Source organism: Cynocephalus volans, chromosome 1, assembly GCF_027409185.1.
Source record: "Cynocephalus volans isolate mCynVol1 chromosome 1, mCynVol1.pri, whole genome shotgun sequence".
NCBI classification, from domain to species: Eukaryota; Metazoa; Chordata; class Mammalia; order Dermoptera; family Cynocephalidae; genus Cynocephalus; species Cynocephalus volans.
The window spans coordinates 272,997,372-273,024,001 of NC_084460.1; the positions used below are offsets into that span (position 1 = coordinate 272,997,372).

The following is a 26,630-nucleotide window of genomic DNA, read 5'->3' on the forward strand; positions in this document are numbered from 1 at the left end:
AAAATTTCTTGTAAAAGGCACTTTTATGTGTTACACTTTAGAAGTAGATTACCCAAATTTCCATCACTCATTTTTAAAGTTTCAGAGTGTTCAAGAGAACACATTACTGGGAATACATGGAAGAAAAAGTGAAAATCCAAACACTGGTTTCCCTTTCCCATCTGGACCATTGATTTTCTGTGAGAATTTCTCTAACTTAGCAGGTCCCTAATGGAATCTCTGGTTTGTAATACAGTCTGTTGTACTAAAACCTGTTTCTAGCACACCAGTTAACTTAAACGTAGTTTCCGAACGGGAATAACATCAGGTGTAAGTTGTGTTGGTTTTCTAAGCAAGGGGGTTCAGAATAGCTGCAGTGGGTTAATAACCCTCAACTGGAACAGAAAACAGCCTCAGCTCAGCTGCCACACAGGCAGGAACCCTTGCGGCTCTATTTTAAGAAATTAAAAATGAGCATCTGCTTACTGGGCTGTCTTCCCAGAGAGGCACACCTCCTGCTCTAGATGGCTCTTGGTAGCTCAGCTGCTCAGAGCTCCATTTCCACTTGTACTGTATAATTGTTTCTGTGCATTTCGAATTTCCCTTGAGGCAGCTTCCAGCCATCCTGAGCTGTCTGCCTGGGCTGTCCAAGTTCTTTCTTAAGGTACCAGTTATTATTTTTGTTAGTGCTGTGGATATGAAGTTGCATAGGTTTTAAGTTTTCTGCTCCAACCCTTTTTCTCCTATAAATGCCGATAATTTTAGTTTGTTATCATTCCTAAAAACTGAGTTGTAGTGAAAGGCACAGTGCTTTATGAAACTCTGCTTAGTGGATGAATTCCGTTACCTGGGGCAGTTTCCTCTTTGGAATTCATTTGTGTTAGTAAAAATGAGGGATTTTGACTAGATTTATATCATCCTTTCTAGCTCTGATTTACTATGACTTTTTAGTATGGAACTTAAGAAGAAATAAAGGGAAACAATTATTATTCATGGAATCTAAGGTATTTTGATGCTGGGGGTTTTGTTGACTTCACAGAAGATGTCAGCAGAAGACTTTCACAGGATTAAATCATAATTGCATTGATTGTAAAATGCATCCTCATTGCAGTCTTGGAATTTATGAATTAGGGTAATTGAAATCCACAGATGTTTGTTTATGAAAAAGGTATACTTAAATTTATCCCCTTTAATCACTTGATTCTTGGAATCGGGTTAGCAGACTAAAATATTTTCATGCTCTGAGCAGACGTGTACTTAAGAAACATGGCTTGATTCATATAATGTAAAACATCTTGTTCATCAGTGCTTTCAAACATAGTTTTATTATACCTTTAACTCCTGCCCTTTTTGTGTGTGTGTGTGTGTGTGTGTGTGTGACCGTGCTCAGCCAGTGAGCGAACCGGCCATCCCTATATAGGATCCGAACCTGCGGCGGGAGCGCTACTGCGCTCCCAGCGCTGCACTCTGCCGAGTAAGCCACGGGGTCATCCCTAACTCCTGCCCTTTTAAACTTTACAGTTTCAGTTGATAGAAAGTATCAGCTGATTTGAGTTTTTTCTTTTCTTTTTGTCCACCCAGTGTGGAATAACCGATCAGAGAAGAAGCTGAAAGGCAGATAGTCAGAAAAAGGAGGATGGGAAACAAGGGCCATGGAAATAATTAGCCTGTGACCTTATACCATCTTCACAAGGCTGGTGTAATAGATTTGTTGGTCTGCCACTGCTCCACTCTGTGCTCATGGCCTACCCTCCATGCTCTTTCCTTGCTGAGCCTGGACCAGGCCTCCTTTTTAGTGTGGTGCTTTAGTACGGTCAAAATAGTTGATTGAAGTTGGAACTGAGAGAATGTTTGCCATCCCTGTACCAGGTGCAGAAACTTTTAAAAAATGAACTTATTCTAATTATACTTTATTGGAGCTACACAAATCAAATCAAATCAAATACACAAAATAAAAGCTACACAAAATTTTAAATGCTGTTAAATTACAATTTAGTAAGTAGAGTAGGAAATTAACACATTTCAGGAAAAAGTTCCATTTTGTTAATAATGGGAGAATTTGAAAAGGTACAATTTCTATCAGCAAAATAAAAAGACATTAAGAAATATACTCAATAAGAAGTCAGGTTTATTGCAGGATATAGGCTAGTGGCAGTGAACAGTAATACAGTCTTGCTCAGAAGACACTTTGGGCACATGGAACAGGAGTGACAAACATGCTCACCTTCAGTTGTCTCCTGTCTGGAGCCCAGAAATTTTATGAAAGTTAATGAACTGTTGTTTTAACTTTAGTTTTTATTTACAATATTCATTTGTTTTGAATTAAGCCTTTGTGATGAAATTGTATTAAGTATTCTGTTTTAGATCTTTAACTAAAGCTATTGTAGGTAGAAGAATATGATCTGTTGAGAGGTTGGAATTAGGAAGTAGCTGAAATAACATCAGTTAGAGAGTTATTTATTCAGATACCCAGAAAAAAAGATACTCTGGTTGGTTTCAGAATGTAAAAGAAGGAATTCATAACCATAGTAAAAACTCTTAGAAATTGTTTTCATCTTGGGACTTGTGAGGTTAGGTTTTTTGGTTCTTGTTTTTTAACCTCTGAGCTAATTGGTTTCTTGGCTTTTATATTATAGGTAAGAATTGAAAATCTTTCAAAGTAAAGTTAGTTGGAGAATGGAATTTTTCCTGAAACTTGAGCATAATCAACAGTTTAGAATGATGAATGAGATTCTTAATTGTGTTTGAATTAATTTGCTTACATACTTATTTGTGGATGAAGAAAATTTAGGCTTTGATTGATATTAGTAGTCAAGCTATCTCAATATTTTAATATGTCTGTATCTTGAATCGTATCAGGTATAATATTTCTTGTTTTTCTTGCTTAGGAAAGGGAATTCTTGAAGAATTATGTTCAGCGAATAGTTGATGTTCGACCCACATTGGTTCTAGTTGAGAAAACAGTATCTCGGATTGCCCAGGACATGTTACTGGAACATGGCATTACTTTGGTCATTAATGTAAAATCAGTGAGTGTTCTCATTTCTCTATTTTTATATCATTTTAAAAAATCATAGCTTTTAAATTTATATGCATGTATGGTAGGTATACAGGAATCTTTATTTCCTTGCTGCACCATATATATTGAAAGTAGGATAGAAGGCATGGCATCTATTTCATTATTTAAGACTGGAGAATCTCAGACTGGAAAAAAGTGTGCGACTATATAACACTTATTTTAGGTGTCTGCAAGACCAAAGGTGGAGTGGACATTAGTTAATCAGTAGGTATTTGTTGATTCTTTATTTTGGTTGGGAAATTGCACCAAAAAGCAGAAAATGTTTTCTACCTTGAAAAGCTTACCCTCTGCAGAATAGAGACCAATTCTAAGAAGTTTTGGTTTTCCATAATATCTTGTGCTAATGCATAATGCTTAAATGTCTTTTGAGTATGGTTTGTTTTAGTGGGCACATATTGATTACTAAGTAACTAAGTGTAGACTAATCTAGAATCAAAAAAGCTTGTTATATAATTATTAAAATTAAGGAAATTCATTGTGAGAGTTATTTTTCCCATTACTTTTCCATATTAATTAAGATTTTTATTCTTCTCTAATTTTGTAATATAATGTTTTTTTGTGTTGTAGCAAGTTTTAGAACGAATCAGTCGGATGACCCAAGGTGATTTAGTAATGTCAATGGACCAGCTGCTGACGAAACCACACCTGGGCACTTGTCACAAATTTTATATGCAAATATTTCAGTTGCCTAATGGTGAGTGACATTTAGCATAGATTCACCTGAGATTGGGAAACTGAGGAAATGAGTTAACTCATCAGTATTGCAATGCTTACTCAGTAGGAAGTATCTATTGGCAGTAGTTAAGTGGCGATAGGCAATTGTAGTCTTATTCACGTAAGCGTTTTCTTTTGTAGATGTTAAGATAATGGGTTAATTCTTTCTGGAGTTCTGGATTGCCACCTAAGCCTTCTTAACTTTTTGTTTGTTTCTTTGTAGAGCAAACCAAAACACTGATGTTTTTTGAAGGCTGTCCACAGCACCTAGGCTGTACAATCAAGCTTAGAGGAGGCTCTGATTATGAGCTGGCTCGAGTTAAGGAGATCCTAGTATTTATGATCTGTGTAGCTTATCATTCTCAACTAGAGATCTCCTTCCTCATGGATGAATTTGCTATGCCTCCCACATTAATGCAAAACCCTTCATTCCATTCTCTGATTGAGGGACGGGGGCCTGAGGGGGCTGCACAAGAGCAGTACAGTGGAAGTTCCTTTTTCCGGGAACCTGACTTCCCTCCTGAGTCTTTGCCCTCTGATGACAGCAGTGGGCTGGAATCAAGGACTCTGTTTGAGAAGGGTGAGCAAGAAAATAAAAGTCTTCCACAGGCTGTTGCCTCTTTGAAGCATCAAGAGTATGCCATAACAGCTTGCCCGGCAGGTATCCCCTGTTCTTTCTTTCCATCTGTACCAGAATCATTGTTGCCGCTCCATGTGGATGACCAGCAGGATGATGTAGGCAATGAGCAGTCAGAGACATTGCAGCAACTAGATGAACTACAGGATCCCAAAAGCCAGATGAGAGCCTTTAGAGACCCTCTACAGGATGACACTGGATTGTATGTTACTGAGGAAGTCACCTCTTCTGAAGATAAACGAAAGACTTATTCTTTGGCCTTTAAACAGGAATTAAAAGATGTGATCCTCTGTATCTCCCCAGTAATCACATTCCGGGAACCTTTCCTTTTAACTGAAAAGGGGATGAGGTGCTCTACCCGAGATTATTTTGCAGAGCAGGTTTACTGGTCTCCTCTCCTCAATAAAGAGTTCAAAGAAATGGATAACAGGAGGAAGAAACAGCTGCTCAGGGATCTCTCTGGACTTCAGGGCATGAATGGAAGTATTCAGGCCAAGTCTATTCAAATCTTGCCCTCGCATGAACTAGTTAGCGCTAGAATTGCTGAGCATCTGGGTGATAGCCAGAGCTTGGGTAGAATGCTGGCTGATTACCGAGCCAGAGGAGGAAGAATTCAGAAAAATCTAGACCCTTTTGCTCATTCAAAGGATGCATCGGGTACTTCAAGTGGCAAATCAGGAAACAAAACTGAGGGTGATGAAGACAGAGGGCTGATTCCGAGTGATGCAATATGGTCAACAAAGGTGAGCCAGACCACTTTTGGATGCTCATGTAAATTTAGGATGTGTTGAAAAAAAAACTCTGCTATGGCAGGATAAGAAAGTCTATATGACAAATTACATGCCGATTTATTAAATATTTTCTTTTTCTATGCTATTTTCTTGTCTTGAGTCTGCCAGTTTATATGTTGCTTTAATATGTGTGAAGTAGGATTATAAAGTAATGAAACTGGGTTTTGAGATTTTAAAATGACCTCATAGTAAACTGAGAAGAGCCCTGAGGTAAGGCAAAGTGTGGAGATGCTTAAAATTTCTGTCAGCATGACTTGGATGTGGTGCGACACATGTTTGATTCATTTCATGGTAGTGACGGGGAGAGTGAGAGATGGAAGCTTATTGTGGGAAATGGATATGTTTTTAAAAAATGTTCGATTTCTTTTTTTATTAACATAAAACTCTTTATATTATTTAATTATGACAGTAGCCTTTATCTTTCTTTTTAAGGCAGAAATTGAGGACAAATTAAGGAATATTTGTTATGGACACATTATTAATAATGGTAGTAATAAAAGTAATGAGCAAATCTATCTGTAGATGAAAAAATGCAATTGTTGAATAAAACAAAGATTTTCTGTTTCACTGGTAGTGAAGGAAGTGCTAAATAGTAGTGGTGCTAAGTAATTTATTTGTGAGATTGGTAAAAAGTGATAAAAGAACCATGGTTAATAAAGGTGTGGAAAAACACCTTTCATAAATTTTATATAAATTTATACAAATTTATGCTTATATATGTACAAATTTATTGAAAGCGATAGGTGATATTAATTTACACATACATAAATTTACCTTTGACCCTGGACTCCTACGTTTTATAATCTATTTTTACAGAAATAATTAAGCATGTTTGTATAAGGATGCTTGCATTTTGTAAGAATATATGTACAAAGATGTTTATTGAAGGATTGTTTCCAATTATTCCCAGTAAAAGGATGAGTTGGATCTTATTTGATGACCTGTAAAAAGCCCTGTATAAAGACATATTTTTAAGCGTTAAAAAACAAGTTATGTTTTAATATATGTAGCATCATCCCATTTTACAAAACCACTCATGAGTGTTCGTGTGTGTTTACATGTGTGAGAACGCAAAAAGAATGAGTTTTATTTTTTTTTTCCACCATGAAAAAACTTCATTAATGGATATTTTTTAACCATACAGTCAAGCTACTTAGCTTGGAAGGTGGGGTGGCATCAAAGGAGGAGAGGCTTTATGTATTTCATGAGCTTCACGTACCTCTGTACTGTTTGAATATTAACACAGAGAAGGTGTTACCTTTGTAATCATCAAAAACAGGCATAAACACAGATTAAATAAATACCTTAGAATTTAAGTTTCTGGATGTCTCAGATTGATGTTATATCCAGTCATGAGTTCAGACTCTTTTATATGGATATATGTAGTCAACTTTTTCTTCCAAAATAACTTAATGCAGTCTTATAAAAATACAGAGACATCTTTTCATATTTTTAAGTTTGACTTAAACTTTTTGGATTATCTTCCCTCAAAAACCAACTGCCCTTCTTCCTTATATTTAGTTTTTTTGTAGTAGTTTTACATCTTCACCAGAACCCCTACAGCGGATTGGAGGCTTTACAGATAGAGTGGAACATGTTCGATGTTAGAATCACACATTGGTGTTGGAATGTGTTCCGACGTCAGTTGCTCATCTGTTTCTTCTCTTTCAGGTGGACTGTCTGAATCCTGTTAACCACCAGAGACTCTGTGTGCTCTTCAGCAGCTCTTCTGCTCAGTCCAGCAATGCTCCCAGTGCTTGTGTCAGTCCTTGGTAGGATTCTTCTCCCCCTACACTATTGTGCTACAGCATAGAATTCCAGCAATTAAAAAAAAAATACGCCATTAAGACCTGATTTTAGGTACATGGCACATTGCTGGTCATATGTAAACTGATAGATAGAACTTTTAAACTTGTGAAGTAAATATGAAATTTTTGTTCACGGGTAAAAGTAAATGAGAGTACCTTAAGTAAGAGTGAAAAAAATGTGAGGGATAGAAGAGAAATTTGTGCTTAGAAAAGCAACAAAGTTAACACACAAAATCTGGTTTATAGGCAATTTGATAACATGTATAGTTTAGGCAGATTTTCCTTCAGGCATCATTTTTATAAAAGCTGTCAGCTTAAACTTAATTCTAAGTAGATCGATAGAAATAGAAACACATTTTATTATTATTATTTTTGGCCTAGAAACACATTTTATAATAAGTTATTTTTTTCAAATGATAGTCACAAAACCATATATACACTTACATAGCTTTACATTACATAGTTTACCTTTAGTTTAGAAAGTACTATGGAACATAACTCCTTTCTTTTGGAGCATTGTTTCCGTGGAAAAGTGTGTTCTGTGTTTTAATTTTGGACACCAGAAACACTAATTTCCAGCAGTGAGATCAGGGATTCTTCCAGAAGTGGTATAGCTCCAGCAGGCAGACTTGGGGCTGGGGGAGCCCATAGGAATTTTCTGTGGGAGTTTGTGGACTCTTTAGGACAAGGCTTGAATAAAAGGTGGGTTTCTGTAGGCATATAGCCAAACTCTCTTTATTTGTGGGCATTTGTAAGTTACATATAAAGTTAGGAAATGGTGCTTTAGCAAGAATATGAGCTGCTGTTCTCAATGCTCAGTAAAGATGTATACTAGAGAGCAGGAGACAGGAGTCCCATTTTATGTTGACAGGGCTTAAGGCTTTGTAAAAGAAACTTTTACCTCTTCCTAACTCGAATCAGTTTTACTCAATATTATAGTTTATGTATCCTCATTAAATAGTTTGATAAGAAACTAATGGACTGGAGTGAAAAAGATGCTAGGGTGTAACTAGTGTAAACTTGTTTTACTGGATGAGGCAAAACATTCTGTAACGACAAAGAATATTGCCTGATTTAATACTTTATTATAAGTACGTTTAACAAGTAATTGTAATTTGTGGTCTCATGAAATGTCTTTGCTGTGTGGTAATTCTTATGTTTCTAAGAAGTGATTTCTTCTTTTAGGATTGTAACAATGGAATTTTATGGAAAGAATGATCTTACATTAGGAATATTTTTAGAGAGATACTGTTTCAGGTAAGAGCAGATTTTCTCCTTATATTCCAATGCATTTTTGATGCCCAGAATTTCAACCTAAAATATAAACATGATTTGGATGTTAAGTATTGTATGGTCCTCACTTTCATCCACATATCAGAGTATACCATACAAAGAAGCAATCTGTTTTATATTCAAACTGGGATGTCTTATCTGGTACATTTTTCATATCTTTGCCATCTAATTACCCTGCCCTCCCTAAGCCTTTTTTAGGTTGTCTGTCTTTTATAGCGATTCAAATGAGAGGCAGGGGAAGTGTCAGAATCAGCTAGACCTCAGTTTAAGTCTTAACGCTGTCACTCACCACCTACGTGGCAAAGCGCAAGTAATTTAATCTTTACCAGCACCCTGTATAGGAAATAACAATCCCCAGAAATGTCAGGGTTTGAATGTGTAGAATGAGATGTTTTAAAACTGCTTGGTAAATAAAAGGGGATTAACAAATGAAACATCAATCACTGTGTTGAAGACAGGGTGTTCAGCTGCAGGCTTAGAGCAACATGAGTCCCTGTACAAATTGTCTACCGGTCATCGTTACTCTAGATCAGAGAGAGAAGATGCTGCACTCCTTGACAATGGTTCTGATTAGCCAGTATTTATTATACATGGCCTCTTTTTCATGCTTAATGTGAAAAGGACTCTCTTATTTCTCAAAGGCCTTCTTATCAGTGTCCTAGCATGTTCTGTGATACCCCCATGGTGCATCACATTCGGCGCTTTGTTCATGGCCAAGGCTGTGTGCAGATAATCCTGAAGGAGTTGGATTCTCCAGTACCTGGATATCAACACACAATTCTCACATATTCCTGGTGCAGAATCTGCAAACAGGTAAATATACCTTGTTACAACATTTCATATGTCATTTTTTTTTTATTTGTATAGTTCTTTTTTTTTAGGGAGAAGTTGGTTTATATTATTTTGGATTTGTTATTCGTCATTGGGCTCTTATTATTTTACCTTCCAGTGGTGTATATTCAATCTAATATTTGTTTTTTGAAAACTCTGTTTAAGGAATATATCAGTCATAAAATAAAATATAGTTAGTTGCCTTGTCCAGTAAAATATCTTGAGATTGTATCTTGACAGTTCTCAATTATGTTCGTTTATTCACTCAGCAGACATTTATTTAGCAACCCTGTATGCCAGATACTGTGCTAGGCCCTAGGAATGAAAAAAGAATAGGGAATGGCTTCTGTCCTCTAGAGGTAGAGACAGATTTGTAAAGCAGTAACTACAGTTTATTAGGATATTTGTATAATAGATGTGACTTTATATCAATGTGGCTATCTTAAGAGATACAAATGAATCTCCACTAGTTTTAAAATTGATCTCTACTGGTTGCATGTACATTCTTGAGGAAAGAACATGTGTTTTATTTCTTCTGTGCCTTTCTTTACTTTTTTAACTTGGGGCAAATATTTGGTATTTGCCAATATTATGTTTTCAATATATAATTTTTATCCAAATTTTTTGCAGTGAGTATGTACCAGATTTAACTTCATTCTGTCTTAGTTGGCTTATTTTGGAGTGTGCTTTTGGATGGCACATATAAGAATTATAGATAAAATAATAGTGTGCCCTGTATTAATATCAGTGGTTGAGAAGGGCAAAATTAAAGTTATTTGCTCCTATAGCAGCAAATATACAAGCATGAAATAATTTTTAGCAGTTATCAGTCTTACTTTCATGCTTGCTTTTATAGGCCTTTAGTTCCTGTTAGATAGATGGTAATATTTTGTTGTAGAGTATGTGAACTCTGTAGATCGGCCATTGCATGAAGGAGTAACTTAAATTTGATCTTTATATCTTGCATGCTTTGCACTTTATTTTAAAAAATTCTTTTGGGGTCATGCCAGAAAGGAAAAATTGTATGGTTACACAAAAATGAAAAACTTCTAGTGTCAAGGAAAGTTACAACATAATATGACCAAACATAAATATACTTAATTTTAAATTTCTATAAGCCATAATAATAGAAAAATGGGCAAAGGACATGACAAAGCAATTTAATACAAATGGCCAGTAAACATGTACAAATAAATTTACTCATTAGTAGTTGAAATATAAGTGAAACCAGTAAAAATGCCTTTAACTTTTTTCAAGAAATCACATTTCAAAGATTTTTAATTCCTAGGATTGGTAAGAAAGTAGAGAAATCAGTATTCTCAAATACTGTTGGAGATTGTATAAACCAGTATCCTGTTTTGGAAGGCAGTGTGACAAAAAGTATCAAAGATCATATAAATGTTCATGCCCTTTGATCTGCTAATTCCCACCTTTATTAATTTATTCCAAGGAAATAATTGTGGCTGTTTCTAAGTATGCATATACAAGGATGTTCATTAGAGCATCATCCAAATAAGGAAAAACTTTTAATGTCTTAAATGCATATCAGTAGGGATTGGTTAAATATATGTTTATGTAATAGGATACTTTGAGGCCATTTAAAAAGTTGTACAAGAATATTTATGTGGGAAAATATTCATGATATATTGCTTAGTAAAAAAGATAAAGTTATTTATCTTTTTTACTAATTATAGGAAAACTAATTATAGGAAAAGAGTTTTTATTTACAAATAAACTATGTATATGTATTCATGTATAAAAAGAAAGTAAACATATATTAGTATATTGGCGTTGGTGATGGGATTAATGGTAATGCTGCTCTCTCCCACCACCCACAGTTCTACATACCTTTGAACTTTTGTTCTTTTCCAAGTTTTCTGCAGTCAGAATATATTGATTATATTAGAAAAGAAAATACATTTTTTTAAAAAAAGAGATTCTCAGTATGTAATTATATAACAAACTATTTTTGCTGAATTCCAGGTAACACCAGTTGTTGCTCTTTCCAATGAGTCCTGGTCTATGTCATTTGCAAAATACCTTGAACTCAGGTTTTATGGGCACCAGTACACTCGTAGAGCCAATGCTGAGCCATGTGGTCACTCTATCCACCATGATTATCACCAGTATTTCTCCTATAACCAGATGGTGGCATCTTTCAGGTAAGAAGTCAAAGGGACGTTGTATGTGATCACATAATCCTTTGAAGGCTTTGTAATGTTTCCACTATTACTACATGAATTAATTTGTGGGTATGTATTATTCCCTATCTGCACCTGTGCAAAAGGAGAGGGCCAGACTCTTCTGAAAGCTTATAGTGTTATTTTATTTACTCCTTACCCTAGGAAATAGGTATTATTATTATCTTCACTTACAGAGCTTATAATAGTCCACTTAGAGAGCTGGCAAGTGATGGAGTTATGGTTTGAACTCTGGTCGATCTTGTAGTAGCAGCCTCATTCTGAATCATTGTTTAGTCATCTGAAAGTCTGTCAGAATTTTTGCTAGGACATTAACTAGTATAAAGATAATAAAATATCATTCTGTGATAGAGCTAACATTCCAAGTTCAAAGAGTAGATAGTTACCATTGTGGAGAAAGCCTTCAGGCTCTGCCTTCAGAATAAATCCAGAATCTGAACACTTTCTACTGCCTCCAAGTAGTACCACTTTGGGCTGAGCCTCTGTCCCTTTTACCTAGATTATTGTAGTAGCCTCAACCAGTCTCCCTTTGGCCTTGCCTCTGTAGCCTGTTCTCAACACAGCAGTCAGAGTGATCCTGTTAAAGGAAAATCAGCTCAGGTCACTTCTCTCCTCTAGACACTCCAAAAGGTGTCTGTTTCATCCTGAATGAAAGCCAGAGTTCATTTACTGTCCCATAAGCTCCTCCATGCTCTGGCTGCCCCAGGGCCTTGCTGTTCTCATCTCCTACTACTCACCCCTCACTCACCCTGCTGCAGCCTTACTGGCCTCCTGGCTGGGCCTCTCGTATGTCAGGTAGGCTCCTGCCTGGGAGCCTTGTGATTGTTCTTCCCTCTCAGAATTGCTCGTTCCCCAGATATCTGCCTGCTGTATCCTTACTTCCTGCAGGTCTCTTCAGACTTCACCTGCCCTGACAACCTTTACCCCTAGCACTTCCTGTGTCTCTTTCTTGCTTTATTTTTCTCCATAGCACTTACCATCTGATATATATTTTAAATATTTGTTTTGTTTATTATCTCAAACTAGTTATTTTTGAATCATGAGAACAGGAATTTTGGCCTGTGTGTAGTGCTATATCCTCAGCACCTAAAACTGTCTGGCATGTAATAGGTAATATTTGCTAATTAAAGCTTATTTCCTTCTTTTAAGCAAGAGCTTTTAACTGTGAATCTGGAGCCTAGATGGGGTGTATCTTTTACTAGCCAACATAAACCCTCAGGTGCAAAGGAAATTAAAGATTCATGAAGAATTCTCAGGAGCTGGGAAGATAATGAATATCTACGTTTAAGCTAATTATAGGAAGGAATCTCTTCATTCATAGAGAAGGTTTATATCAACATCTCTTTTTGTTTTTATAGCAGATGATGATAGCCTCAGGGGGTAAATGGTGGCACCACAGTGCAGTGAAAAAACAAAACAAACTCCCTCCAAAATTGGGGAGGATATTCATAGTGGTTGAAAGTGAAATTCAGTATCTTTATGATTGTTTTAAAATGCCATTTTATAGAAACTTTATTTTCTGTTATTTTTCATAGGATTTAGTTAACTGTCATTGATACAGCTATAATATTAAAATACTTCTTATTTTTCTACTGTTACTTGTATTTTCTCCCTCAGTTATTCTCCCATTCGGCTTCTTGAAGTATGTGTTCCACTCCCCAAAATATTCATTAAACGTCAGGCCCCATTAAAAGTGTCCCTTCTTCAGGATCTGAAGGACTTCTTTCAAAAGTAAGTTTTAATTTCTTTGATCATCCTTTTTTTGTTTGGTGTTTGTCTATAATCTACAGCTATTCTAAAGTATCAAGTTTGTTCATTAGTTTTCTTTGAAAACTGTCTAATTACTAGAAATGTATTTTTCTAATTGTTATATATGCTTGGTGTCAAAAAAGAAAAACAGAGACACTACAGAAAAGTATTAAAAAAGAAGTCAAACTGTCTTAGATATAACAACTGTTAAAATTTTGAAGTACATTTCTTTCAGGTTGTTTTTTCTCTGCAGAATTATATGTGATTCTTAATTAGGTAACACACATTTCAGTTATAGTTTTGTATGTAACATTTTTTTTTTTTCCTATTTGTGTGAAATTTGATACCACCTTTTCTAGAGTGTCTAATGTTCTCTATATTATTAGAGTTTCTCAGGTATATCTTGCTGTTGATGAAAGACTTACATCTTTGAAAACTGATACGTTTAGCAAAACAAGAGAGGAAAAAATGGAAGATATCTTTGCACAAAAAGAGGTAATTCATTTCTTTGATAGAAATTTCAAAAGTTAATTATTAACTTACTAGTGTCTCAGTTTACTGAAATTGTTTCTGTTCCTTGTAGATGGAAGAAGGCGAGTTTAAGAACTGGATTGAGAAGATGCAGGCAAGGCTCATGTCTTCCTCTGTAGATACCCCTCAGCAACTGCAGTCAGTCTTTGAGTCACTCATTGCCAAGAAGCAAAGTCTCTGTGAAGTGCTACAAGCTTGGAATAACAGGTATGATTTTGTGGTCTAGTTTTCTTTAATATTATTGTCAAATTTGCTCTGCCGTGATATTTTTTAACTTAAAAGTCTTTATTGATTATGGATGTTTCACTTTACCATCATGCTATAGAAGCTTTTGTTTTCTGTCGCCCTCCTTTCCCCTTTATCCTTTAAAATATATGTTCTAATCTTTAGTTTGTGAAGACATAAAAGCCAAAGATAGGAACAGCCTTCAATGCTGTTTTGAATAGAGTTTGAAACAATGCTGTTTCAAATGTGTGTGCTGTTGAGTCAAATTTAACTGAATTAGTATGCCATGAGTGATTATTGGTTTTGGGGCCAGGAATTTCAAATATATTAATATGTTTATCTTATAACTTCATTTAAATATTTATTTTTAGAAATATTTTTCTTTGTAATAATTTGCTATTCTTCTTTTATAACCACAGTCATATCAGAAGAGCTCTTGGTTAGTTGATTATATACAACAAAAGCTTAGTTATAATACAACTTTAAAGAAGTCGTTTTGCAATCCAAATAGGAAAAGTTAAGTATTGTGATTTAAATTTGTAAAGGTAAAATGTATAAATATCATTCAAGGTGCTAGAAACAAAACCATACATACGTACATATATATGTGTTGTTATTATTATTTTTTGGTCTTTATTTTGCTTTTCACCGTAGGTTACAGGACCTTTTCCAGCAGGAAAAGGGTAGAAAGCGACCTTCAGTTCCTCCAAGTCCTGGAAGACTGAGACAAGGGGAAGAAAGCAAGGTAATAAAATGTAGTCTTGTCTTTGGTCCTTCACTGGTAGAAATATAATTAGTTCTATTTATAACACTTAGAAGTGGTAGTTTAATACATACTTTCTTAATAATATCAAATAGGGTTTTCTATCTTGAAGTTGTGAGGTTTCAAGGAGTTATAAGGTGAATCACTTTTATATCTTAACCTGAAATAAAATGACCTGTTATAATTCATTTATTTGAAATATTTATCAAAAAGCTACTATTCACTGTGAACACTGAGGAGAGCATCATGGTGACAGCAGGTGTTACAAAGGAAAAGTTATGGGTGCTCTGAGTGTTCAATAGAGTCCTCATTTATTTTACTGTGCAGTTTTGGATGTTCTTTACCTCTGTGCTTAAATGAGAAGCTTTTAAGGTTTCTGAACTGGGTAAGTTCTATACATTGTTTTAATTAGCCTTTTCCAACTGTATTAGTTTTCTTTTGCTGGGTAACAAATTACCCCAAACTTGGTGTCTGAAGAAAAAGCCCCACAATTATTTCACTGTTTCTTTGGGTCAAAGGTCTGGCATGCATGGTTGGGTTCTCTGCTCAGAATCTCACACAGCTGAAATCAAGGTTTTGGCTAGGACTTCTGTCTCATTTGTGTCTCAGGGTCGTCTTCTGAGCCTGATCTATAGTTCCTCTGTTGCTGATTTGTAGACACAGATTAAAGACTCGTGATTATGTCAGGCCCACCTGGATAATCTCGGTATTTTGAGGTCAACTGATTTGGGACATTAATTACATCTAAAAAAATCCCTTTATAGCAGCACCTAAATTAGTATTTGATTGAGTAATTGGAAGAAGGTGTATATACACCAGGAGCTGGGAATCTTGGGGCCATTTTAGAATTCTGCCTATTGTATTGACTGTACAGACAGTCCTTGACTTAAGACTTTTTCAACTTTATTATGGTGTGGAAATGATAGGCATTCAGTAGAACATCAATAAATTATATGAGATGTTCAACACTTTATTATAAAATAGGCTTTGTTTTCGATGATTTTGTCCAACTGTAGGCTAATGTAATTGTTCTGAGCACATTTAAGGTAGGCTAGGGCAGGCTCTGATGTTCAGTAGGTTAGGTGTATTAAATGCATTTTTGACTTAAGATGTTTTCAGCTTACTTGTGTTTATTGGGATGTAACTTGTAAGTCTTCGAATATCTGTATTTCACCTGAATTAGTGTCATTATATTACAAGGGCTTTTGAAGAGGAGATTTTCTTTTTGTACAGTGTGCGGTATTTGTAGAGGAATATTTTTATGGAATGATAGATCAAAGTGTTTTTTGATCTATCGTTATATTTCCAATTGTGTCTACATGCTATAACATAAACTATTAAATTATAATAGTTACATTATTGTAATAAATTATAATACATTATTATATTATTATATTATAATTAGGTTACATTATTAACAATAATGTAATGAATTCTTCTTTTTTGTCTCTTAAACAACTGTGTAGGAATCATTTTTCCTCAAAGTTTAGGTGAGAGTAAGAATAATGTTACTGAAGATGATTTGTATGTTAGTGCTTACATACAATTCGTTTAGGGCTATTAATGACTAGCACAGACTGCTAGTGTCTTTTCCATTTGGCTTCTAAAGCAATTGCAAAGGTAATGGTATAAGACCTTTAAATTATAGCACGTAGATACAATGAAAATATAAAATCATTCAACAGATCTTTTTGAAAGATTGAGAGTTGATTTGAAATTCTGTAGCACTGCCTTTATATTTATTCATTTGATAAATAGTTCTTGAATGCTTATTATGTGTTGGGCACTGGTCTATGTACAAGGCATACAATTGTGTACAAAGACCATTCCTCATGGAACATTTGTCTAATGAGGACACTGACAATAAACACTGAACCAATATATATTTAAAAATCAAGTATAAAAAGGCTGTGAATAGACAAATAAGGAAGGTAGAAAGTATTGCTGAGGGAGTAGGTAGTGGTGATGGGTTATTTTGTACAGGATGGCCAGAGAAGTCTCTTTGAGATGGTGATCTTCATTCAAAGAGCTAAGAAATGACTTTGTAATGAAACTGTACATGAGGCTTATAGTCATTCTAAATATGTCTTAATGGAACTTGAGAAAGTTCAGTGGATAATAAAGGATTACTAGGGTCAGTGGATAACCCTAAGTATTTCTAGATGCTTTAATGCTAATAAGTGAGTTACTGTTTAGAACAGTATTCTCAAAGTGTGGTTCAAGGACCCTCCAAGACCCTTTCAGGTGGTTCTGCAAGTTTTCTCTTTTTCAACTACATATCTGTGTGAAGCTGTATTTTCATTATATGCTTCAGTCATAACAATATATCTCAACAGATTAAATGCAGAAGCCAGATTATGAATCTGTCTTCTGTTTAGCTAGATATTAAAGATATTTGTAAAAATGTAAAACAATGCCACTCTTTCACCAATTTTTTTTTTTTTTTTAATTTTGGAAAATAGGTTTGTTTTTATTTAATAAATATATTACTTATGTTAATATGTAATGGGTTTATTATTTTAAATGAGTTAATAAATGCATATTTACAAACTTAGTTTTATTTCCTAATAAGGTAAAATTTTCTAAGGTAAACAAAAGCTCTTTTAAAAATTGATGGGTCTTTAGTAATTTATAAGAATGTAAACGGGTCCTGAAACCAAAAAGTTTAAGATTCACCAGGCTAAAAAAATTTTTAAATGTGATTTTAATGTTTTCTTAAGAATAAAGTATTTATTTTTTTACAGATAAGTGCAATGGATGCGTCTCCACGGAATATTTCTCCAGGACTTCAAAATGGAGAAAAAGGTCAGTGTAGTGATCACTTGCTATTGGATTTAAAGAAATTTCTTAGTGTATAAGTTCTTTTTAACTGCTAATTTTGAGCACTTTTTTCTGATGTAATTTTTCATAGACTTTTTTTTCCTTCATAAAGCTTATGATTATCATGTACTGTATTACAGGGAGATAAATTAGGTTATAGAAATAAACTAAATACAGAGGAAAATGAAACAGAAAAAAGGAAGTTAAATTTCTATTCTGCTTATTCCAAAGTCAACCTTCAGGTCTCACTGCAAAAATCTTATAAAGTTAAATTTATATTTTTAATGTCACTAAAATCTTTTCTAGACTTAGATATCTTTCACAATATTTAATTGAATACTGTGGTGTCATTGTAGAAACTGTGGGGAAATTTACACAGACTATAGAACAAGAGATCAACTCATAATTCTTGGTATTTTTCTATTATAATTTAATGGTTTTTTTCTCCCCCAGAATGAGCATGTAATTTCTCCCACAGTGTCCTAGTTTCATTCTCTATTAAAATGAATAAAGTGAATTTAGGCATTGTGGTATAATAGAAAGAGTACTGGATAGGAGTCAGGCTTGTTAATAGTTGCAATACTGCCACCAAGATTTCATTGTGGTCAAATCATGTAACCTTTTTGGATTTTTGTGTCTGTATCTATGACATAAGCTATATGACCTAGATAATTTTTAAAAATCTAAAATGTTTTAGGAAGTAAAAATATGAGTTGGCATTTTAAAAACATTAATATTAGATAGAAATGGACTTAATGTTTTTTAAATGACTTATTTAGGATTGTGTTGTTCTTTAGAGGATCGCTTCTTAACAGCCCTGTCCAGCCAGAGCTCTACCAGTTCTAGCCATCTCCAGTTGCCTACTCCACCTGAAGTCATGTCTGAGCAGTCAGTGGGAGGGCCCCCTGAGCAAGATACAGCCAGCAGTTCTGAAGGTACAGTTTAAGTCACTTTTACTGTACTTCATTGAATCTACGATTGAAAGATCTATCTTTATGAGAAAGAAAAACACTTATTCTTCGACATAATGCTTTCTTATCCTTTAGAATTTTCTTATTTTGTACTTATTACAAGAGCTTTTTTAGATATTGCTTTTTATTATATCACTTCTCCCTTTAGTTGCACTGCTTGATATAAAGTATGTCAGTAACAAAATGTCAGTTCAGCTTCATCTACCTTCTGGGGATCTTACTTTCTTAAGTTCCATAAAGCACATGGTTGTTCCTTTGTAAAAAACTAAGAAAAGTTCCAGCCATTTCTCTAACAACGAATATTTGCTTCATAATAGCAAATTTATGCCTTGTTCTCTCTTTTCTTTCTTTCTGTTAAAGCAGTAATTGCTTAATTATACTACAGACTTTGAAATTAGCTTTAAAATTGCTATTAGATTCAGGTGTAACAGTCATAGTTAACATAACCAAGTTGAAGTGACACCATGAACGGCTGTGATTAGGTTCATGCATGCTCGGGCAGTAATTCCATTATGGCTGTTGCCTGGCTTCTGTGAGGGGAGGAAATCACTGATTGTAGGATGATCTGAATTTGAGATGTTAAAATGCTGCGTACACTTCACTATTGATTCCTGTTTTATCATAAACGATGAGTCATTTTTCCTAGATCAGAAATTTTAAACCATAATTGGTAATTATGGTATGCATATGTCTGTATTCCAAAAAGGAAAAGAAAGAAAGTTGACACTCTTATTTTTCATTCTTCTTGAATATTAATTCGAGGGTACCAAAACGTTCATGGAAAATAGAATTAACAGCTAATACGAATCTTTCCATGAATTTTTTTGTATGTAAGCAGAATATTTTTCATCCTAGATGTGTTTGATGGACACTTGCTGGGATCCACAGATAGCCAGGTGAAGGAAAAGTCAACGATGAAAGCCATCTTTGCAAATTTGCTTCCAGGAAATAGCTATAATCCTATTCCTTTTCCTTTGTAAGTATTATAAAAGCCAGTGGCTATTGGATGGTTTTATTTTTCCTTAATTTAAGCAATCTCTCTCTAGACTTACTTTTTACATATTTAAATACTTCAGTATGAATGTACTTCAAAACGTTTGTGGAAAAATAGAATTAAAAGAGTATACAAATCTTTCCAGGAACTTTTTGAAGACCCCTCATATGTGGGGTATGTATTTATCTGTGTATATGTATTTCTCAATCCTGAATTTTATTTTATCGTAGTAAAAGAGGTGTCTTGATATAATGTAATTTGTAGAACATGTAATCATTATTATATAGTAAAAGAGTGGATAAAGAAAGCATTAGCTAGCGTTGCTTATTGCTTCAAATTACTGGTTCTGAAAATAATTGTTTATATATATCTTTTTCTTGAGGATATACTGCTATGTCCATATCCATTGATTGTCTCATAATCATTAAAATATATTGCTGGTTATAGATGAGGATGATAGTACAGGCTCAGTAATGTACTGGGACAGGGCACTATTCTAGCTGTGATGATGAATTACAATGACCCGTATAAGTTTTCAGATGGTCTTCTTTGTATGGGCTCACTCAGATTGAGAAAGAGTCTAGGATGGCCATGAAAGTGTTTCTTCCCCTGAGTTGACCTATGTGGCAATCAAACGCTGCTCTTGTTACTGTGATACAATTATATCCAAAAGGTAGAAATTTGTTTAAGGACTTTTATATTTTCTTACCTGGTATGTCAATATTTAAACTTATATATAGTGCTACTCTTGTGCCCCAGAATGTAGAACAAAATTCATAAGGAAAAAATCACTGCTCTTTGGAGTTCATAATCTTGGGGAAGATACAAGTAGAGAATACTGCACAGTACAGTATGTAACATATTACATGACAGAAGTATGTAAAAGATTCCTGCTTTCTCTAATTCAGACCCAAATATCTCAGTTTCTGGAATGGACTATAATACCTCCAATTTATGGCATGCTCTCATATTCTTTCTTAATCATTGAGTAGTGTTCTTTCTCAGGAAAACTTTTTTTTTTTTTTTTTGTCGTTTTTTCGTGACCGGCACTCAGCCAGTGAGTGCACCGGTCAGTCCTATATAGGATCTGAACCCGCAGCGGGAGCCTCGCCGCGCTCCCAGCGCAGTACTCTACCAAGTGCGCCACGGGCTCGGCCCTCAGGAAAACTTTACTAGACCTTACCTGTAACTCACATTCCAAGCAGATTAGATTTCTTTTTTATATGCAGCGTTTTCAAGAAGTTCACGGAAAGATTCATATTATCTTTTAATTCTATTTTCACAAACTTTTTGAAGTACTCTCCCATGCTCTCATGATTCTTGTCTGAGTTCAGGCCGTTGTAATGAATTAGCAAAGACTGGTGGCTTGTAAACAATAGAAATTTATTTTCACAGTTCTGGAGTCTGGAAGTCCTAGATCAGGACGTCAGCATGGTTGGGTTCTGGTGAGAACCCTCTTGTGGGTTGTAGATTGCCATCTTCTCTTTGTATCCTCACATGGTATAAAGAGAGAACTCTCTCGAGTCCCTTTTACAAGGACACTAATCCCATTCACAAGGACTCCATCGTCATGACCTAAATCATCTCCCAAAGGCCCCACCTCCTAGTACCATTATGTTGGGGGTTAGTATTTCAACATATGAATTTTTGTTGAGTAGGTGCAAACATTCATTCCTTAACAATTCCCTTATAGCACTTATCACAAAAAGTGATTATATTTATTTATAGAATTATTTGTTTCATTACCCCACTGTACTGTAAATTCTACCATGCCTATTTTTTTCACCATTGTATTGTTTAACATCTCACACATATAAGAATGCTGAATAGCAGTTTTTCTCAATATTGTATTCCTGGCACATTAGGTGCTCAGTAAATAGCACCTAAATAAAAGGAATTACTGTGCCTAACAGTGCCTAGGGGAGTCAGGATGGAAGTCAAGGGAGCAAAAAATGGAGTCACCATTGAGTTTCCATGTGTCAGTAGTAGAATGGCTGTGTTTTGTTATTCATTGTTGGATTAGTAGTATGTCTTCTCCACAATTTCTAGAAGACTTTTCTCTCAAGCTTATAGTAGAACAAAATATTTTAGAATTTTGCTGTTCATTATAAAATATTTTTTTGTAATTAATATGGCCAAAGTCTTTTCAGTATCGAAAGCTTTATTTGGAGTAGACTATTTCAGAACCCTCTGATTTGAAACCTAATTCTGATAATTTTCTAATTGCCTTCAGAATTTTTCTCTTGATACCTTTTTGTTGCCTATTTAAGTTCTCTTAATGGTTTTCTTATGTGATTTTCTATTTTTATTCTTATATACTTATATATTTTAAAAATTTGAGCAGTGATCCAGATAAACACTACCTCATGTATGAACATGAACGGGTGCCCATTGCAGTGTGTGAGAAGGAACCCAGCTCCATTATTGCTTTTGCTCTCAGGTATTGTTCATGGGACTTTTTCACCTATGGTTGTATCTATGTAGCTTATGGATGTCTATTAATCACCTTATTTTTGGTATGTTTCAAATAGAGGAAAGCAAAATGTTTAAATATAAGCAGAAATTCTCAAGACATGATAGCCTGTTCTCTTTGTACCAGAAAACCTCTGTTTACTGAAGTAATGAGTTATTGTATGATTCTTAAGCAAGCTCCTAATAACTAAATTGACTAGGCAACTTATTTACTAATCCTTGAATCCTCTAACCATTCTATTATAAAATTTATCTCTTCCTTCAACTTACTTATTGACATAGCTGTGTTATATCAGGGAATCTTTTTTGTATTCTTCACTCATTTCCTTCCTGCTTGCCACATGTACCAGGTAAAATTTTCCTACCTAGGCTAATGTTGTTCTTATGCCCTACCCTGTAGACATTTCTGACTTTTGAATTGCAGTTATCATGTGTCTTAAAGAAGTGTCCCATTTTAAAAATACTTTTATCTAAAAGAACAGAGCTTTTTAATCTTAAGGCAGTGGTTGAACTTAAGTAGCATCTGTTTAATTAAAAAAATCTTTTTCTGTTGGAACGCATTAAAAATTTTATTTTTTCTATTTAGATATTGGTTACAAGGAGTCCATTTATTTAATAAATATTTGAGTATCTACAAAATGTGGTATACTAGGTATTGGATATACAGGAGTAAACAATAGATTTCTATGCCTCTGCTTTTATGGGGTTTAAAGTTTGTTGTTTGGATAATGAGGAATTTTTTCATTTATAGGATTCTATATGATAAATTTTTTATCTTTGCCTTCGGACTTTCTGAAGATAGTATTTGCTTCTGTATTGATTAGTCATAATACATTAATAGATAAGAAGGAAAGTCAACCAAATCAAAAATATTTTTTGTACTATTAGAAAATAAGTATTCTAGTTGAGGTCATCTTTTATAAAAGTCTTGGAAAAATAATACACATTAATGTGACTCTCATGTTCCATGACATCTAATTTATCTAAAGCAGGGACCCAGACTGCTAGTCCAAGAATCAGATTTTTTTTTTTTGGTTAATAGTACATTTGAAAAAAAATTTTTTTCTTTAAAATTTAGTACTTTTAAGTAGAAAAGCACTCTCAAGTTATTTTACTCTCTATTGTAATAAACACTGAGACTTCAAACTTTTAAGATACCTGTTCAACCCCTGAAGTCATTTGATGTAAATATTAGTAATAAGGCTTTTTTAAAAAAATCATTTTTGAAGATATTGATACTAGTTATTGAGTTGGTGAGTCATTTTGTATTATTCTTTGTGAAGATGTTGACTTTCTTCATGAAGCTTCTACTTGATCACTTTTGTCAGTTAACTCACATGTATTTGTTTAATTATGAACACATATAATGATTGTGTTTTTATAATACAAAACTTATTCTAAAGCATATGATTTCTTTTTAAAGAAGAACTTAATGTTTAATATTTTTCAACCTATTTCTACCCTAAGTTGTAAAGAATACCGAAGCGCCTTAGAGGAACTATCTAAAGCAACTCCGTGGAACAGTGCCGAAGAAGGGCTTCCGGCAAATAGGTGATTCATGATTGAGCTGAATATATTTTAAATTGGTTGTGTCATTATTTTCTATATGATTGTATCAGTTTTATTATAGCACATTATCAGTATAAAAATAATGGCATTCATATTTCAGCCAATAATTGAGACAACAAAATTCAAGTATAGCAAAAAACCTTAAACAGGCCCTTAGGATACAGTGTTTTGTTAATTGCCATAACAGTTCAATGTATATTACCGATTTAAACTTTCAACAGTTTTGGAGGGAAAAAATAGTTACTGTTTTTATTTTAAAAAATAGTAACTTGTGAAATTAATAAGCTACTGATTGGCTTTGTAATTTGAAGTATTTGTGAATTTTCTATAATAACTAAAGATCCTAATAGTTTAAATAACAAAACCTAACCCAATTTTTTTTTTTAGCATGTTCAGTATTTTAGACATCTAGACAGAAATTGGCATAGGCTCAATATTATGGTTCTTACTGAAATAGGTTTTCCAGCTTTACTACTACACAGTTGACTAGTGTGAGACAAGTGCAACTGGTATTTTCTATAATTTGCTTGACTTACAGGTGCTGATATGGCTCTAATGGACTTGAGGAAAAACATTATAAATACTTTTATAATATTCTATGGTTTCATACATTTTTCCATACATTTTTATGGTTAGCATTTTCCATTTTTCCATAGCATTTTACTTTCGTAAGTCCCATAGACATGTGAAGATTTTTTCTTTCGTGTCTAACCTGTTTTTATGTAAATTATGAACGAGGTTTCTGATATTGTGGTTGGGGTTAGGTGGGAAGTAAATTAGTGTAGGAATCACAGTACTTGCTAATTTCTAACTAAATAGTACAAAACTAATTTTTCCTTTGTTTTTTTTTATTTTAGTATTTTAGACAGCAGACCAACAAGTAGCAGCCCTATTAGATTACCTGAAATCAGTGGAGGACAGGCAAACCGTACAGCAGAAGCGGAAACACAACCAAGTAAGACTATAAATAGAGAAATGTTTATAATTAATTTTATTTGTAATTGTAGTTTGAAGAAGAATTCACATTAAAAAGAAATGCCATCTGGCAAGGTCTTTGAAATATAATATAGATTTAAATATTTTTGTATATCCTCTTTTATAGATGTTTTGCTTTTCCTCTTTGATTCTTAAGTGTAAGTTCAAGTTATCTAATTTGAAATTCTTAGAAACCATGAAAGAAAGGAGGAGGATCTACCTTCCTGGAGTTTACTTCATGGTCAAAAATGTTCCTTTTTTGTTTGCGTTTGAGGCAGAAAGAAGAGTGGTGCAAACTGCAGCTGTTCTCTTTATTAGGAAAGCAGAGGCTCCCCTTTCAGTCTCATTGGTCAGAACTGAATCTCATGACCACCCCTAACTGCAGAGGAGATGGAGAAAGTAGGGAGCAGCATTGTCCTGTGTCCTGGTTGGCTTATATAAATCATGATCCATTTTCTGGGGCTCACCACATAGATACTCCTGCTCCTGTGCCCTGCCCAATTCAAATTCTGTTACCAAGTTACCAAATAGGAGTAGATATTAAAGAGGTAATAATAGTGTCTGCTACCCTAAGTAAGCACTTTTATGATTGACATTTTTTTATGGATTTTGTAAATGGTAAATTACAAAGGGATTTGCAGGATTTGAATCATACCTATTAATGATATGATGAATTAAGCTCAAAACTAGGAATAAATGTATAGAGGAAGCTTTAGTAAATACCTGGCCATTGTATGATGTTTATTTTTTGAAAAGATGCTGAAAGTGAAATCTTATATGAGGTCTCTCAAAAAGTTCATGTTTTTTAATTCCATTTTTCCATGAACTTTTCAAAGTACCATTCAATTTTCCTGTGTTAAAATGTAGAAACACAAAATTATACAAAGATGTTACCTTTAACTCTGAGTTCTTTTAGCTCGTGAAATTGTTTTGTTAGTTTAACTATATTGTAATACTGTAAGAACTAACCCTAATTTAATCTTGTTGCTTAAAATATCATGACTGTCCTTGAAAGATGGTTTTGGAAGGCTTTCTAGGAAATTTCTCACATTTCAATATTCACCCCACTGAGAGTTGCTCTTTGTTTCTGAATAAGTATGCTTGACTATTCAAAAACAACAACACATGGAATAATAATAACCTGTGCAAATGGAAGTATTTGTGTTACTCAGATCTGTTAGCTTTATATAATGGTTACTGCTAACAAAGGAATGAGTTGAAGATTTTTATTTTTTACCTGCAGTGACCTGTAATTAAAATTAATATGTTACCTCTTATTTTTAGCCAAAAAGGCTTCTGGAATGTTGTCCTTCTTCAGAGGGACAGCAGGGAAAAGCCCTGATCTCTCTTCCCAGAGGAGAGAGACTTTACGTGGAGCAGATAGTGCTTACTACCAGGTTGGGCAGACGGGCAAGGAGGGGACGGAGAATCAAGGCATTGAGCCTCAAGGTGTGTTAAAGGAGACCAAATGTGCTTATTCTAGGTTTTTATTTATTTATTTTAGTTGTTTAAGTTTCTTATAGCCTTAAGTAGATGATTCTTATTGCTAAAACTGGGGCATTCCCTCTATTCTCACTCCTTATTGTGGTAGAGTGGAAAAAGCATGGTGCTTGGGAGAATCCAACCGTTTTCACATTTTGTTGCTATCACTTACTGTGTGGTAGAATCAGACATCCTTAGTTTCCATACCTGTAACAAAGCAAAAACAATGTCTTTCAAGGCTTATTGAGGACTAAGTGATGTTACACATGTAAAACATCTGTCTCACTGAGTGACTCATAGTATATACTCGAATATTTTTATTTCACTATCCCCTCAGAATCTGTTTTTTTCATCCCAGTCCTTGTCAGGTTGTGGCTATTTATGTCCACCTTTATTTTGATATTTAAAAAATATGTCTACTTGATTGTATTTGGGTATGGGTTTAGACCAGAAGTTGGCAGACTATGCTGACCTATTTTTGTAATAAAAGTTTTATTGAAACATAGGCATATCCATTTATTGTCTTTTTTTGGGGGGGGGGGGAACAGCTAGTTAGTACGGGGATCCAAACCCTTGACCTTGGTGTTGTCAGCACCACATCTACCAACTGAGCAACCATCCAGCCCCATATACATTTATTTACTTATTGACTGGTTGCTTTCACATTACATGGCAAGTTGAGTAGTTGCAACTAAGTGAAATATTTACTACCTGTATAGAAATAGCGTAGCGATCCCTGGGTTAGA

General features: G+C 34.3%; 1 protein-coding gene across 2 annotated transcripts in view; it reads left to right on the top strand.

Annotated features, from left to right (window-relative positions):
• The window catches only part of PIKFYVE (phosphoinositide kinase, FYVE-type zinc finger containing), a 76,552-nt gene that overhangs the window by 40,784 nt on the left and 9,138 nt on the right, over window positions 1–26,630 (top strand). For both annotated transcript variants that reach the window (XM_063098508.1, XM_063098509.1), the window contains 18 exons: window positions 2,868–3,008; window positions 3,626–3,752; window positions 3,996–5,152; window positions 6,872–6,972; window positions 8,194–8,265; window positions 8,943–9,114; window positions 11,116–11,294; window positions 12,951–13,064; window positions 13,469–13,577; window positions 13,666–13,820; window positions 14,493–14,583; window positions 17,346–17,406; window positions 18,219–18,356; window positions 19,248–19,368; window positions 21,731–21,826; window positions 23,326–23,409; window positions 24,285–24,382; window positions 25,687–25,851. In XM_063098508.1, coding sequence (XP_062954578.1) covers window positions 2,868–3,008; window positions 3,626–3,752; window positions 3,996–5,152; window positions 6,872–6,972; window positions 8,194–8,265; window positions 8,943–9,114; window positions 11,116–11,294; window positions 12,951–13,064; window positions 13,469–13,577; window positions 13,666–13,820; window positions 14,493–14,583; window positions 17,346–17,406; window positions 18,219–18,356; window positions 19,248–19,368; window positions 21,731–21,826; window positions 23,326–23,409; window positions 24,285–24,382; window positions 25,687–25,851 — 3,181 coding nt within the window. The remainder of the gene's footprint in view (window positions 1–2,867; window positions 3,009–3,625; window positions 3,753–3,995; window positions 5,153–6,871; window positions 6,973–8,193; window positions 8,266–8,942; window positions 9,115–11,115; window positions 11,295–12,950; window positions 13,065–13,468; window positions 13,578–13,665; window positions 13,821–14,492; window positions 14,584–17,345; window positions 17,407–18,218; window positions 18,357–19,247; window positions 19,369–21,730; window positions 21,827–23,325; window positions 23,410–24,284; window positions 24,383–25,686; window positions 25,852–26,630) is intronic.